We start from the raw sequence: 16,901 nt of genomic DNA on the forward strand, positions 1-16,901 counted from the left end.
CAAACACTCCCAGGACAGGTACAGCACAGGGTTAGATACAGAGTAAAGCTCCCTCTACACTGCCCCATCAAACACTCCCAGGACAGGTACAGCGCGGGGTTAAATACAGAGTAAAGCTCCCTCTACACTGTTCCCATCAAACACTCCCAGGACAGGTACAGCACAGGGTTAGATACAGAGTAAAGCTCCCTCTACACCGTCCCCATCAAACACTCCCAGGACAGGTACAGCACGGGGTTAGATACAGAGTAAAGTTCCCTCTACACCGTCCCCATCAAACACTCCCAGGACAGGTACAGCACAGGGTTAGATACAGAGTAAAGCTCCCTCTACACTGTCCCCATCAAACACTCCCAGGACAGGTATAGCACGGGGTTAGATACAGAGTAAAACTCCCTCTACACTGTCCCCATCAAACACTCCCAGGACAGGTACAGCACGGGGTTAGATACAGAGTAAACTCCCTCTACACTGTCCCCATCAAACACTCCCAGGACAGGTACAGCACAGGGTTAGATACAGAGTAAAGCTCCCTCTACACTGTCCCCATCAAACACTCCCAGGACAGGTACAGCACAGGGTTAGATACAGAGTAAAGCTCTCTCTACACTGTCCCCATCAAACACTCCCAGGACAGGTACAGCACGGGGTTAGATACAGAGTAAAGCTCCCTCTACACTGTCCCCATCAAACACACCCAGGGCAGGTACAGCAAGGGGTTAGATACAGAGTAAAACTCCCTCTACACTGTCCCCATCAAACACTCCCAGGACAGGTACAGCATGGGGTTAGATACAGAGTAAAGCTCCCTCTACACCATCCCCATCAAGCACTCCCAGGACAGGTAAAGCTCCCTCTGTACCCCACAGTGTTGTATGCAGCAGCCTGTTATTATTCCCTTCTCCATGCCTGCTAACTACCTGAGACTGCCCATTAGTGCCAAATTAGCAACCACTTTGATACTTATTTGCATTGGAAGCTACACCTTCAACATTGAGTCCCTCTCACATTCTGCAGAATCAGAGGCCCTGTCAGCTCATTGGGAATCAATGTTTATTGTACAAAAAAGCAAAGTATAAAACAAAAAAAGTTTTTAAATACAGGAAACATGTGCAAAGTGCCCGAGTAGCAAGCATGTGTCAGTCTGTAATTATCAACTCATCCACTCCCCAGTCTTCATAGCTTCCGTCTGGCAGGTATCTTCGGATAATGATTGGAATTTTTCGTGCTCTGGGAAACAAGACAGACTTGTGTTGACAAAATGGGTTATCACTCAGCTCAGGAAACAGCTGCAAGCGACCTACTTACAGCTAAGGGTGCTGGACAGCAGTGACTGTGTGCAAACATGTAATAATATTGTCATTAAGGGTTGTTCTCCACTGAGCAGAGAAGGTTAAGGGGAGATTTAACAGAGGTGTTTAAAACCACGAGGGGTTTTGATAGAGTGAATAAAGAGAAACTACTTCTGCCGGCAGAAGCGTTGAAAACCAGAGGGCACAGATTTAATACCTTAAATTGGCAAAAGAACCAGAGGGGTTGAGAAGTTATTTTACACAGCGAGCTGTTACAATCTGGAATGCGCTGCCTGAGAGGGAAGTGGAAGATGATTCAATGGCAACTCTCAAAAGGGAAGGGAACTGCAGAGCCACAGGGGTAAGAACAAAGGTGAGCGGGAAGAGGCATGATGGGCCAAAGGGTCTCCTTTGGTGCTGTATGGCTCTCTGACTTTACAAGCAAGGCTGCCACTTTGAATACAGCAAAGAGCAGTCAGATTAGTTACTAGTCCCTCTCTTGTTTTGGTGGCGTCAAGTTGCAGATGGAATGTTGGCCCAGGATGCCAGGGCAACTCCCTGCTCTTCTTGGAACTGTGCCAGGGGACCTTGTGTCTCATCCACGAGGGCGGCAGCTTGTTCATTTCAGTACCTGCTCAGGGCCAGGGGTGGGGCTATAGAACCTTGGGGCACTGAAGGGGGCCATTCAGCCCATCGTGCCTGCACTGGCCCTTTGAATGAGCGATTCAATTAGCCCCGTTCCCCCTCCCTGCCCTTTCCCCAGGGCCCGACAGTTGTTTCTGGATGAAGCTGCCGCAGTAAGAGCACCGGCTGCCGGCCTGATGTCCAGTGTTTAACCCCAGGGCAAGCTGAGGAAGGCTGTTGGCACCGCCAGCTGTTCAGGCTGAGAAACTGCGCGAGCCCTTAGGGAAACGACTCATTCTCTAAACGTGACAGCAAACAACAACAGAAAAGAAAATCGCAGTTATAGTGGCTCCATAACTGCTGACTAAGGTTGCAAACCCCAGAGGCCTGGCTGTCAGTGTCACCGTGTTAGGCACAAGTGAGGAAGAGGGAACTTAAATTCATGTGTGGCTTTAAACTAGAGCCTGGCTCAGATGCTTTTAACATTTGTATTCCAGAGGCGCATTGGGGAAAGGTCGCTGTCTAAGGCCTTTCAGTCATAGCACACCGAGGGCTGGAGATTGTATAGAATCCCTCAGGCTCTGACTCACATTGAATGTGTACAAGTATTACACTTGTATCGAAGCACCTCAGAGTGCAGCATGGTCTAGAATGTGAACATCACTTCCTCTGATGGCCATTTTGGAATGTTTTGCAATGTTCTTTTAAATATTTTATGAACAAAATATATTTTTGAAAAACAATTGAGAGATGCCTCAATGATAAGATTGAGCAGAAGAGGAAGGGGAGATTTGATAGAGGGGTTTAAAATCATGTATGGTTTTGATAGAATAAACAATGATAAATTACTTCCAGTGACAGAGGACACAAGTTTGAGGTGATTGGCAAAAGAACCAGAGGGAGAGATGAGATTGTTTTTGCCCAAAGGGTGTTGTTTCGACCTAGATTGCATTGTCTGAAAGGGAGGCACAAGCAGATTCCATTACCCTTTCAAAGGGGAATTGGATACATATTTGAAGAGGACAAATCCACAAGGATATGGGGAAGGAAAAGGGGAGTGGGACTAATTGGACAGCTCTCAAAGAGCCAGCACAAATACAATGGGCTGAATGGTCTTTTTGCCGTAGGATTCTATGAACACAGCCCCATCGCTCCTCGTGAGTTGAGGTGGCCCGTTCAATCTAGCTCAAAGTGAATATAATGCAATCAAGGGGTTTAGGCGGCATCAGTCAGTTCCATGCCAGCATTTTATAAAAAATTCATTCTTGGGGTGTTGCAGCAAGGCCAGCGTTTATTGCCCAACCCCCCTAGTTGCCCTGGGAAGGTGGCAGTGGTCTGCCTTCTTCAACCTCTGCTAGCAATTTGAAGCCACCTCAGAGGGAGGTGAAGGATCAGCTACACTGGTGAGGGGCTGGAATCACATAGACCAGGTAAGGATGGCAGGATTCCTTCCCGCATAGAATTTACAGCACAGAAACAGGCCACTCAGCCCAACTGGTTCCATGTTACCATTTATGCCCCACACAAGCTTTCTCCCAATCTAAAAAAAAAACAAAAATAAAAATACCTGTAAAAACTCAGCAGGTCTGACAGCATCTGCGGACAGGAATACGGTTAATGTTTCGAGTCCGTATGACTCTTCAACAGACTCTTCTGTTCTATTTTTATTTTGGATTTCCAGCATCCGCAGTTTTTTGCTTTTATCTTCTCCCAATCTACTTCATCTCATCCTATCAGCACATCCCTTTATTCCCTTCTCCCTCATGTATTTATCCAGCTTCCCCTTAAATCCATCTCTGCTATTCACTTCACCACTCCCTGTGCTAGCAAATTTCACACGCTCACCACTCCGTGAATTCTTCCGAATTCCCGTTTGGATTTATTAGTCACTATCTGATATTGATGGCCCCTAACCCCAATTGAACAAGGTGAATGTTTGCGTAGCAGTCCACTTATCAGAAATACAGGCCAGAAGTGTCACCAATCTTTTGCTATAATGACCATAAGGTGGGAGCCATCCCACAACATTTCCTGAATCCTGTAACTGGACATCCTCCAAAATATATTGGAGAAGTATGAACTAGATGGGCCAAATAGCTTCCCTCTGCACCAATTCTCTGACAGTCAGGTTGTTAAGACATTTGGACACCTTCAGAGACACTTTTACTGATAACCAACTTTGTATTACCAATTCTGTTAGTTTAATGACCCTCACAACATTAACCCGAACAATCCCCATCCACCACTACTCTCCTCTGTCTGGCTGAACTTGTTCTCTCACTGAACAATTTCTCCATAAACTCATCTCACTTCCTCCAAATAAAAGGTGTGGCTATGGGTACCCACATGGGCCCCAGCTATGCCTGTCTCTTTATGGGGTATGTGGAACATTCCTTGTTCCAGACCTACTCAGGCCCCCACCCACAACTCTTTCTCCGGTACATCGATGACTGCTTCAGTGCTGCTTCATGCTCTCGTCTGGACCTGGAAATATTTATTAATTTTGCTTCCAATTTCCACCCCTCCATCATTTTCACATGGTCCATCTCTGACACTTCCCTTCCCTTCCTTGACCTCTCTGTCTCAATCTCTGGTGATAGACTGTCCACCGATATTCATTACAAGCCTACCGACTCCCACAGCTACCTCAACTACAACTCCTCACACCCCGCTTCCTGTAAAGACTTCATCCCATTCTCTCAGTTCCTTCGCCTCCGTCGCATCTGTTCCGATGGTGCCAAAACAGTGCTTCTGACATGTCTTCCTTCTTCCTTAACCGAGGTTTCCCACCCACGGTGGTTGACAGGGCCCTCAACCATGTCCAGCCCATCTCCCGTGTATCCAACCTCACACCTTCCTCTCCCTCCCAGAACCATGATAGGGTCTCCCTTGTCCTCACTTATCACCCGACCAGCCTCTGCATTCAAAGGATCATCATCTGCCATTTCCGCCAACTCCAGCATGATGCCACCACCAAACACATCTTCCCTTCACCCCCCCGGTGGCATTCTGTAGGTGTCGTTCCCTCCGGGACACCCTGGTCCACTCCACCATCACCGCCTACTCCTCAACCCCCTCCCACGGCACTTTCCCATGCAACCACAGAAGGTGCAACACCTGCCCCTTCACTTCCCCTCTCCTCACCGTCCAAGGGCCCAAACACTCCTTTCAAGTGAAGCAGCATTTCACTTGTACTTCCCTCAATTTAGTCTACTGCATTCGTTGGTCCCAATGCGGTTTCCTCTACATTGGAGAGACCAAACGCAGACTGGGTGACCACTTTGCAGAACACCTTCGGTCTGTTCGCAAGTATGACCCAGACCTCCCTGTCACTTGCCATTTTAACACTCCACCCTGCTCTCATGCCCACATGTCCATCCTTGGCCTGCTGCATTGTTCCAGTGAAGCCCAACGCAAACTGGAGGAACAGCACCTCAACTTTCGATTAGGCACTTTACAGCCTTCCGGACTGAATATTGAGTTCAACAATTTTAGATCATGAACTCTCTCCTCCATCCTCACCCCCTTTTCGATTCCCTTTTTTCTAATAATTATTATATTTTTTATATATATTTTTCTTTTCCCACCTATTCCTATTATTATTTTTAAATTTATTTCCATCCATTATTTTATCTCCACCTTTTAGCCTATTTCGATCCCTTCCCCCCCACCCCCACTAGGGCTATCTGTCACTTGCTCATCCTGCTTCTACCCTTAATGTTACCATTAACACATCCTTTAGCTAATATCACCACCGTCAACACCCCGTTAACCTTTTGTCTATGACATCTTTGGCAATCTCTCCTTTGCCTCCAGCTATCACTGGCCCTCGATCCAGCTCCACCTGTCCCACCCCCTCTCAACCAACTTATATTTCACCTCATTTCTATTTCTCTTTAGTTCTGAAGAAGTCATACGGATTCGAAACGTTAACTCTGTCTTCCTCTCCACAGATGCTGTCAGACCTGCTGAGCTTTTCCAGCTATTTTTGTTTTTGTTTCAGATTTCCAGCATCCACAGTATTTTGTTTTTATCTCACAACATTAGTGATTGATTGAGCTGTGCAAAACAGCTTGAGCTGAGTTAGTTCATCTCAGCTGACTGTCAACAGAGCCAGAACAACACAGTAATCTGCAGTGACACTGGGCACAGCTACAGCAGCCGCGTGCTGCCTGGGTACTGCGCTGGCACTGCTACTTACTTCAGTTCTTTCATTGCGATCTGCAGAGGGTCTGTCTCCCCTTCCAACTCCACCATGACAGGTGCACACATCCTGCAGAGAGAGGAAAAGAGAGCGCGGGGGAGAGAGAGATTAATCAATCGCACATTATTCTGGGATTCGCCACTTTCCAGCAGCTCCGAGTTCACCAGAGTCCGCATGGAATAGGAGGCAATACACTGGCATGGATTAAGGATTGGTTAACAGGCAGAAAACAGAGATAAGGAATAAAATGGGTCATTCTCACATTGACATGCTGTGATTAGTGAGGTACCGCAGGGATCAGTCCTTGGGGCCCAGCTGTTCACAACATATATCAGTGATTTGGATGTGGGGACCAAATGTAATATTTCCGAGTTCACAGATGACATAAAGCTCAATGGGAGTGTGTGTTGTGAGGAGGATGTAAAGCGGCTACAGGAGGATTTGGACAGACTTAGTGAGTGAGCAAGAACATGGCAGATGGAATATAATGTGGAAAAATGTGAGGTCATCCACTTTGGTTGGAGGAACAGATGTGCAGAGTATTTCCTAAATGGTAAGAGATTAGAAAGTGTTGATTTACAAAGGGTGTCCTCGCCAATAAGTCACTGGAAGCTAACATGCAGGTGCAGCAGGTAATTAGGAAGCTAATGGAATGTTAGCCTTAATCACAAGAGGATTTGAGCACAGGAGTAGTGAAGCCTTGCTTCAATTGTTTAGAAGCTTGGTTAGACTGCATCTGGAGTACTCTGTGCAGTTTTTGTCCCCTTACCTCAGAAAGGATATTATTGCCATAGAGGGAGAGCAACGAAGGTTCACCAGACTTGTTCCAGGGATGGAGGGACTGTCTAATGAAGAGAGATTGGGCAAACTGGGCCTGTATTCTCTAGAGTTTCAAAAAATGAGAGGTGATCTCATTGAAACCTACAAAATATTTAAAGGTATAGACAGGGTAGATGCAGGTAAGATGTTTCCCCTGCTTGGGGAGTCTAGAAACAGGGGACACAATTTCAAAATAAGGGGGAAGCTACTTAGGACCCAGATGAGTAGAAATGTCTTTACTCAAGAGGGTTGTGAATCTTTGGAATTCTCTACCCCAGAGGCTGTGGAAGCTCAGTCATGGAATTGATTTAAAGTAGAGATTGACAGGTTTCTAAATACCAATGAGATAAAGGGATGTGGGGAAAAAGGCATTGATCAGCCATGGTCGCATTGAATGGTGAAACAGGCTCAATGGGCTGAATGGCATATTTCTGTTCCTATAACCCCCAAGACAAGCGGTTGGTCACATCATAGGAACACGAGGCCATTCAGCTGCTTGAGCCTCTTCCACCTGTTAACTTGATCTTAGCTGATCTTCCAGCCAATTCAGCTTCTCAATACATTTGCCCAACAAATATCTATCCGTCAGTCTTGAAAGTTCCCGTTGTGCGTCAGCATCCACAGCCTTTTGAGGAAGCGAGTTCCCTGGATTTCATATTTTGTCTTATAGGGAAAAGTGCTTCCTGATTTCCCTCCTAACTAGCCTACCTCTAATTTTAGGATTGTGACACACCACCACCACCACCACCACCACCACCACCACCACCCCCCCCCCCCCCCCCCCCCCCCCCACCCCCACCCCCCCCCCCCCCCCCCCCCCCCCCCCCCCCCAAAAAAAACCTTTTTCTGGATTTCCCTCAGAAGTCACCCAGTCCCGGGCAATATTTTATCATTGAACTAACATCAATAAAGGATCATCAGGGCATTTATGACATTGCTGTTTGTGGGATCTTGCTATGCACAAATTGGCTGCTGAATTTCCTACATTACAGCAGTAACTACACTTCAAAAAGAACTTAATTGGTTGTAAAGCGCTTTGGGATGTTGTCAGGTTGTGAAAGGTGCCATAGAAATGACAGTTCTTCCTTTCTCTGCACACACTGCTGCTGAAACAGATTGCCGATAGCACAGTGACAAATCCTTGGCAGTACTTACGCTATTTGAAGAGCGCGTGTTCCCAGGACTCGGGCTCTTTCATACTTGGTCATGTACGACGTTGTGATCCTTTTCTGATTGGCCTGCTGGCCATCTGCTGCAGGAAGAATCTCCACATTCTCTCGGTCCTCCTGGGAACCAAACCGAGGAAACAAAATGTTAGCCAAAGAGCCAGGAGCAGCAGTTGGCCCTTCAGACCCTCTGCCAAACAATTTCTGATCACTGAATTCGTCTCCGTTAACATAGTAAAATGACCAAAGGCGCATCACAGGAGCGTCATAGACAAAATATCGACATCAAGCCACATAAGGAAATATTAGAACAAGTGGTAAAAGATTTGATCAAAGAAGTAGGTTTTAAGGTGTATCTTAAAAGAGGAGAGAGTGGTAGAGAGGCAGAGGTTTAGAGAGGGAATTATAGAGCTTGGGGCCCAGGCAGCTGAAGGCATGGTTGCCAATGGTGCAGCAATTAACAATGGGGATGCTAGAGGCCAGGACTGGAGGAGGGCAGAGGTCCCAGAGGGTTCTGGGGGCTGGAGGGATCGACAGTGATGGAGAAGGGCGAGGCCACGGAGAGGTTTGAACATGAGGGTGAGAATCGAGAGTTTGCTGTTAATGACGTTGGGTTTTTTTTATTATTTCATGAGATGTGTGTGTCGCTGGCTGGGCCTGCATTTATTGCCCATCCCTAATTTCCCCTTGAGAAGGCGGTGGTGAGCTGCCTTCTTGCACCGCTGCAGTCCATGTGGTGTAGGTACACCCACAGTGCTGTTAGGGAGGGAGTTCCTGGATTTTAACCCAACAACAGTGAAGGAACGGCCGATATATTTCCAAGTCAGGATGGCGAGTGGAACTTCCAGGTGGTGGTGTTCCCATCTATCTGCTGCCCTTGCCCTTCTAGTTGGTAGCAGTCGTGGGTTTGGAAGGTGCTGTCAAAGGAGCCTTGGTGAGTTCCTGCAGTTCATCTTGTAGATGGTACACACTGCTGCTACTGTGTGTCGGTGGTGGAGGGAGTGAATGTTTGTGAATGTGGTGCCAATCAAGCGGGGCTGTTTTGTCCTGGACAGAGTCAAGCTTCTTGAGCATTGTTGGAGCTGCACTCATCCAGACAAGTGGACAGTATTCCATCACACTCCTGACTTGTGCCTTGTAGATGGTGGACAGACTTTGGAGAATCAGGAGGTGAGTTACTCGCAACAGGATTCTTACGCTCTGACCTGCTCTACAGAGTCAGGATGTTGATAGTGGGGGATTCAGCCATGATAATGCCATTCAATGTCAAGGGGCAATGGTTAGATTCTCTCTTGTTGGAGATGCTCATTGCCTGACACTTGTGTGTCGCAAATGTTATTCACCACTTGTCAGCCCAAGCCAGGATATTGTCCAGGTCTTGCTGCATTTGGACATGGACTGCTTCAGTATCTGAGGAGTCGTGAATGGTGCTGAACATTGTGCAATCATCAGCGATCATCCCCGCTTCTGACCTTATTATGGAAGGAAGATCATTGATGAAGCAGCTGAAGATGGTTGGGGCCAAGGACACTACTCTGAGGAACTCCTGCAGTGATGTCCTGGAACTGAGATGATTAACCACCAACAAACACAACCGTCTTCCTTTGTGCTAGATATGACTCCAACCAGCAGAGAGTTTTCCCCCTGATTCCCATTGACCCCAGTTTTGCCAGGGCTCCTTGATGCCAAGCAGTCAGTCAAACGTTGCCTTGATGTCAAGGGCAGACACTCTCACCTCATCTCAGGAGTTCAGCTCTTTTGTCCATGTTTGAATCAAGGCTGTAATGTTGGTTGAGGGAGGGTTATTAGCTCTGGACACCACCCCCTCCCTCACCAATCCTCAGGGTCTTGTTCACAATCAGGGCACTGGGGTCTTTTACATCCACCTAAGAGAGCAAACACCTCACCCGCAAGGAGGCACCTCTGACAGTGCAGCACTCCTTCAGTAATGCACTGGGAGTGTTAATCTAGATTTTACGTTCCATGTGTCTGGAGTGGAATTTGAATTCACAACTTTCAGACTCAGAGTACAAACCACTGAGCCAGGGACAGAGAAAGAGAGAGCACCAGGGGTTAAACTAGGGTGAACTCACCTCCTCCACGTTATCCAGATCATCCATCCCCTCATCTTCATCGGCATCGTCGAAATCATCTCCATCAAAACTGGAATCAGAAACGAAATATATTAAATGGAGCTAACAGTAATGAAAACTCAGCACTGGCTGTCCAATGCAGTCTGCACTTAAATCCCACTCAGCAGCCTCTGACCTTATGCACTAAAGCTTCACATCTCCATTAACATGTGGCCTAGAGAAACAACTTTAAGATCATTAGCGTCACGTTTGTCATCTCTCCCAGTTTCACGGCCCAGCCTGTGCCTCCAGTTATCAAAGCTTTAATTCTACTAGCTCCTACTTGCCACGCTACCCCTGCTCCATTACCAGTGGCCAGTCTTTTAGCCACCTTGGGCCACCACTCTGTATCCAATAGGTGCGATAGTAGGGGATGCTGCAGTTTACTCATTATCAGTGGTAGGGGAGGGGCAATATGGGCACTGTGGCTGCTTGGTGCAGGAACACAGCCCGGGCAGTGGGGGCACTGTGGTCACTCGGTGGAGGAATTAGTGGGGGCACTATGGTCACTTGGTGCAGGAATTAGTGGGGGCATTATGGTCGCTTGGTGCAGGAACTCAGCCCGGGCAGTGGGGGCATTATGGTCACTTGGTGCAGGAACTCAGCACAGGCAATGGGGGCACTGTGGTCGCTTGGTGCAGGAATTCAGCCCGGGCAGAAGGGGCGCTGTGGCTGCTCGGTGCAGGAACCCAGCCTGGACAATGGGGGGCGCTGTGGCCTCTCAGTGCAGGAACTCAGCCTGGGACAATGGGGGCGCTGTGGCCTCTCAGTGCAGGAACTCAGCCCAGGCAGCGGAGGCGCTGCGGCCGGTCCTCCAGTCACCGCCGACTGCCGGTTGGCCTCGCTCCGTCGTTTTCCCAGGGTGCGGCCATTTGGGGGATAAAGGGAGGGGATCTCGGCGAGTCACCGAGCTGTGCGCGGCTTCCGGAGGCTGCGGGCTCGCAGTGGTTTCCTCACTTGTCCTCGTTGTCCGACATGGCGGCGGTGGCGGCTCCTTCACGGGCGACAGCAACCGGGGCAATGGAACAGCTTCCAGGTCAGAGGGTACGGCTGACGTCACCACGCATGCGCCGTTCACTCTTCAAGCTGCCGCCCCACCATCTTTGAGACGGTCAGTTCTCCCTCCCACAGCTTCCAACCTGATAGTTGCCCAACCTCGGATGGCCCGCTTCTATCTCCTACCCAAAATCCACAAACAGAACTGCCCCGGTAGACCGATCGTCTCAGCTTGCTCCTGCCCCACAGAACTCATTTCTCGTTATCTTGACTCCCTTCTCTCTCCCCTTGTCCAGTCCCTTCCCACCTACATCCGTGATTCCTCTGACACCTTACGTCACATCAACAATTTCCAGTTCCCTGGCCCCAACCGCTTCCTCTTCACCATGGACGTCCAATCCCTCTACACCTCCATCCCCCACCAGGATGGTCTGAGGGCCCTTAGCTTCTTCCTCGAACAGAGGCCCGAACAATCCCCATCCGCCACTACTCTCCTCCGTCTGGCTGAACTTGTTCTCACGCTGAACAATTTCTCCTTCAACTCCTCTCACTTCCTCCAAATAAAAGGTGTGGCTATGGGTACCCGCATGGGCCCCAGCTATGCCTGTCTCTTTATGGGGTATGTGGAACATTCCTTGTTCCAGTCCTACTCCAGCCCCCTCCCACAACTCTTTCTCAGGTACATCGATGATTACTTCGGTGCCGCTTCATGCTCTCGTCAGGACTTGGAAAAATTTATTAATTTTGCTTCCAATCTCCACTCCTCCATCATTTTCACGTGGTCCATCTCTGACACTTCCCTTCCCTTCCTTGACCTCTCTGTCTCAATCTCTGGTGATAGACTGTCCACCAATATCCATTACAAACCCACCGACACCCACAGCTATCTCGACTACAGCTCCTCACACCCCGCTTCCTGTAAGGACTCCATCCCATTCTCTCAGTTCCTTCGCCTCCGACGCATCTGTTCCGATGATGCTACCTTCAACAACAGTTCCTCTGACATGTCCTCCTTCTTCCTTAACGAAGGTTTTCCACCCACGGTCGTTGACAGGGCCCTCAACCGTGTCCGGCCCATCTCCCACGCATCCGCCCTCACGCCTTCTCCTCCCTCCCAGAAACATGATAGGGTCCCCCTTGTCCTCACTTATCACCCCACCAGCCTCCGCATTCAAAGGATCATCCTCCGCCATTTCCGCCAACTCCAGCATGATGCCACCACCAAACACATCTTCCCTTCACCCCCCCTATCGGCATTCCGTAGGGATCGCTCCCTTCGGGACACCCTGGTCCACTCCTCCATCACCCCCTATTCCTCAACCCCCTCCTATGGCACCACCCCATGCCCACGCAAAAGATGCAATACCTGCCCCTTCACTTCCTCTCTCCTCACCGTCCAAGGACCCAAACACTCCTTTCAAGTGAAGCAGCATTTCACTTGCATTTCCCCCAACTTAGTCTACTGCATTCGTTGCTCCCAATGTGGTCTCCTCTACATTGGAGAGACCAAACGTAAACTGGGCGACCGCTTTGCAGAACACCTGCGGTCTGTCCGCAAGAATGACCCAAACCTCCCTGTCGCTTGCCATTTTAACACTCCACCCTGCTCTCTTGCCCACATGTCTGTCCTTGGCTTGCTGCATTGTTCCAGTGAAGCCCAACGCAAACTGGAGGAACAACACCTCATCTTCCGACTAGGCACTTTACAGCCTTCCGGACTGAATATTGAATTCAACAACTTTAGGTCGTGAGCTCCCTTCCCCATCCCCACCCCCTTTCTGTTTCCCTCTTCCTTTTCTTTTTTTTCCAATAAATTATATAGATTTTCCTTTTCCCACCTATTTCCATTATAAAAAGAGAAAAAGAAAAAAAAAATTTATTTTTTTTTACATCTTTTATGCTCTCGCCACCCCCACCAGAGCTATACCTTGAGTGCCCTACCATCCATTCTTAATTAGCACATTCGTTTAGATAATATCACCAACTCTTTAACTTTAACACCTATGCGTTCTATTGTATTATTGTTGTTGACATCTTTTGATGATCTGCTTCTATCACTGCTTGTTCGTCCCTACAACCACACCCCCCCCTCCACCTCTCTGTCTCTCTATCTCTCCGCCCCCCACACACACACCTTAAACCAGCTTATATTTCAATTCTTTCTTGGACTCGAACTCAAGTTCTGTTGAAGGGTCATGAGGACTCGAAACGTCAACTCTTTTCTTCTCCGCCGATGCTGCCAGACCTGCTGAGTTCTTCCAGGTAATTCTGTTTTTGTTTTTGTTTTTCATTTTTAATTTAATAACTTTCACTCAAACTTCATCTGTCGTTACAAATAATTTAATGTAAACAAAGCAACATTATTCTCCACAAAGAACATATTGATAAGCTTTTTTTTAATATTATTATAAAAGAGTGTAAAATGTAATTATTCCTGCTGGTCCACCATTAAAATACTTTAAATAAAAGTGATTCCCAATGACCCTGTTTGCTCAGGCATGAAGCCAATTTGAACTCTGATCCGCCATATTTGATCAAGGCACCAGGAGACAGTTTTGGGGAAGGAGGGGAGAGGAGAGGGGGAAGGAGGGGAGAGGAGAGGGGGAAGGAGGGGAGAGGAGAGGGGGAAGGAGGGGAGAGGAGAGGGGGAAGGAGGGGAGAGGAGAGGGGGAAGGAGGGGAGAGGAGAGGGGGAAGGAGGGGAGAGGAGAGGGGGAAGAAGGGGAGAGGAGAGGAGGAAGAAGGGGAGAGGAGGGGAGGGGGGGAAGAAGGGGAGGGGAGAGGAGGGGAGGGGGAGGGGAGAGGAGGGGAGGGGGAGGGGAGAGGAGGGGAGGGGGAGGGGAGAGGAGGGGAGGGGGGGGAAGAAGGGGAGAGGAGGGGAGGGGGGGGAAGAAGAGGAGGGGAGGGGGGGGAAGAAGAGGAGGGGAGGGGGGGGAAGAAGAGGAGGGGAGGGGGGGGAAGAAGAGGAGGGGAGGGGGGGGAAGAAGGGGAGAGGAGGGGAGGGGGGGGAAGAAGGGGAGAGGAGGGGAGGGGGGGGAAGAAGGGGAGAGGAGGGGGAGGGGGGGAAGAAGGGGAGAGGAGAGGAGAGGAGGAAGAAGGGGAGAGGAGGGGAGGGGGGGAAGAAGGGGAGGGGAGAGGAGGGGAGGGGGGGGAAGAAGGGGAGAGGAGAGGAGAGGAGGAAGAAGGGGAGAGGAGGGGAGGGGGGGAAGAAGGGGAGAGGAGAGGAGAGGAGGAAGAAGGGGAGAGGAGGGGAGGGGGGGAAGAAGGGGAGAGGAGAGGAGAGGAGGAAGAAGGGGAGAGGAGGGGAGGGGGGGAAGAAGGGGAGGGGAGAGGAGGGGAGGGGGGGGAAGAAGGGGAGAGGAGAGGAGGAAGAAGGGGAGAGGAGGGGAGGGGGGGAAGAAGGGGAGGGGAGAGGAGGGGAGGGGGGCAAGAAGGGGAGGGGAGAGGAGGGGAGGGGGGGAAGAAGGGGAGAGGAGGGGAGGGGGGGGAAGAAGGGGAGAGGAGGGGAGGGGGGGGAAGAAGGGGAGAGGAGAGGAGGAAGAAGGGGAGAGGAGGGGAGGGGGGCAAGAAGGGGAGAGGAGGGGAGGGGGGGGAAGAAGAGGAGGGGAGGGGGGGAAGGAGGGGAGGGGGGGGAAGAAGGGGAGAGGAGGGGAGGGGGGAAGAAGGGGAGAGGAGGGGAGGGGGGGGAGAGGAGGGGAGGGGGGGAAGAAGGGGAGAGGAGGGGAGGGGGGGGAGAGGAGGGGAGGGGGGGAGAGGAGGGGAGGGGGGGGAAGAAGGGGAGGGGAGGGGGGGGAAGAAGGGGAGAGGAGGGGAGGGGGGGAAGAAGGGGAGAGGAGGGGAGGGGGGGGAAGAAGGGGAGAGGAGGGGAGGGGGGGAAGAAGGGGAGAGGAGGGGAGGGGGGGAAGAAGGGGAGAGGAGGGGAGGGGGGGAAGGAGGGGAGGGGAGGGGGGGAAGAAGGGGAGGGGAGGGGGGGAAGAAGAGGAGGGGAGGGGGGGGAAGAAGAGGAGGGGAGGGGGGGGAAGAAGAGGAGGGGAGGGGGGGGAAGAAGAGGAGGGGAGGGGGGGGAAGAAGAGGAGGGGAGGGGGGGAAGAAGAGGAGGGGAGGGGGGGGAAGAAGAGGAGGGGAGGGGGGGGAAGAAGAGGAGGGGAGGGGGGGGAAGAAGGGAGAGGAGGGGAGGGGGGGAAGAAGGGAGAGGAGGGGAGGGGGGAAGAAGGGGAGAGGAGGGGAGGGGGGGGAAGAAGGGGAGAGGAGGGGAGGGGGGGGGAAGAAGGGGAGAGGAGGGGAGGGGGGGGAAGAAGGGGAGAGGAGGGGAGGGGGGGGGAAGAAGGGGAGGGGGGGGAAGAAGGAGAGGAGGGGAGGGGGGGGAAGAAGGGGAGAGGAGGGGAGGGGGGGGAAGAAGGGGAGAGGAGGGGAGGGGGGGGGAAGAAGGGGAGGGGGGGGAAGAAGGAGAGGAGGGAGGGGGGGGAAGAAGGGGAGAGGAGGGGAGGGGGGGAAGAAGGGGAGAGGAGGGGAGGGGGGGGAAGAAGGGGAGAGGAGGGGAGGGGGGGGGAAGAAGGGGAGAGGAGGGGAGGGGGGGGAAGAAGGGGAGAGGAGGGGAGGGGGGGGAAGAAGGGGAGAGGAGGGGAGGGGGGGGAAGAAGGGGAGAGGAGGGGAGGGGGGGGAAGAAGGGGAGAGGAGGGGAGGGGGGGGAAGAAGGGGAGAGGAGGGGAGGGGGGGGAAGAAGGTGAGAGGAGGGGAGGGGGGGAAGAAGGGGAGAGGAGGGGAGGGGGGGGAAGAAGGGGAGAGGAGGGGAGGGGGGGAAGAAGGGGAGAGGAGGGGAGGGGGGAAGGAGGGGAGGGGGGGAAGGAAGGGGAGGGGGGGAAGAGGAGGGGAGGGGGGAAGAAGGGGAGGGGGGGAAGAAGGGGAGGGGAGGGGGGGAAGGAGGGGAGGGGAGAGGGGGAAGAAGGGAAGGGGAGAGGGGAAGGAGGGGAGGGGGGAATAGGGGGAGGGGAGGGGGGAGGAAGGAGGGGAGAGGGGGAGGAAGGAGGGGAAGAAGGGGAGGGGAAGAGGGGGAGGGGGGAAGAGGGGGAGGGGGGAAGGGGGGAGGGGGAAGGGGAGAAGAGGGGGAGGGGGGAAGGGGGGGAAGAGGGGGAGGGGGGAAGGGGGGGAAGAGGGGGAGGGGGGAAGGAGGGGAGGGGGAGGTGGGGAAGACGGGGATAGGGGAGGGGGAAGGAGGGGAGGGGGAGGTGGGGGAAGAGGGGGAGGGGGGAAGGGGGGGAAGAGGGAGGGGGAAGGAGGGGAGGGGGAGGTGGGGAAGACGGGGATAGGGGAGGGGGAAGGAGGGGAGGGGGAGGTGGGGGAAGAGGGGGAGGGGGGAAGGGGGGGAAGGAGGGGAGGGGGAGGTGGGGAAGACGGGGATAGGGGAGGGGGAAGGAGGGGAGGGGGAGGTGGGGCAAGGAGGGAAAGAGGGGGGAGGGGGGAGGGGAAAACGGGGATAGGGGAGGGAGAAGAAGGGGAGGGGGGAAGAAGGGGAGGGTGAAGAGGGGGAGGGGGGAAGAAGGGGAGGGAGGGAGTGGGGGTAGGGTTTGGGAGGGATTGGGTGGAGGGAGGGAGTGGGGGGATGGTGGAGTGGGGGGGCGGTGGAGGGAGGGAGTGGGGGCAGTGGAGGGAGGGAGTGGGCGAGGGGGGGA

The 16,901-nt window shown here is 52.3% G+C and overlaps 1 protein-coding gene across 1 annotated transcript; it reads right to left on the reverse strand.

Annotated features, from left to right (window-relative positions):
• Positions 1-1,036: 1,036 nt before the first annotated feature.
• polr2f (RNA polymerase II, I and III subunit F) lies at positions 1,037-11,347 on the reverse strand. The gene is made up of 5 exons (XM_041177807.1): positions 11,195-11,347; positions 10,199-10,268; positions 8,095-8,225; positions 6,118-6,189; positions 1,037-1,230 (listed from the first exon to the last, which is right to left on the reverse strand). Exons 1-5 carry the CDS (start codon positions 11,212-11,214, stop codon positions 1,140-1,142), a joined length of 384 nt encoding a protein of 127 aa, XP_041033741.1. The 5' UTR covers positions 11,215-11,347; the 3' UTR covers positions 1,037-1,139.
• Positions 11,348-16,901: the final 5,554 nt, after the last annotated feature.

Source organism: Carcharodon carcharias, chromosome 31 (genome assembly GCF_017639515.1).
Source record: "Carcharodon carcharias isolate sCarCar2 chromosome 31, sCarCar2.pri, whole genome shotgun sequence".
In the NCBI taxonomy this organism is placed as follows: domain Eukaryota; kingdom Metazoa; phylum Chordata; class Chondrichthyes; order Lamniformes; family Lamnidae; genus Carcharodon; species Carcharodon carcharias.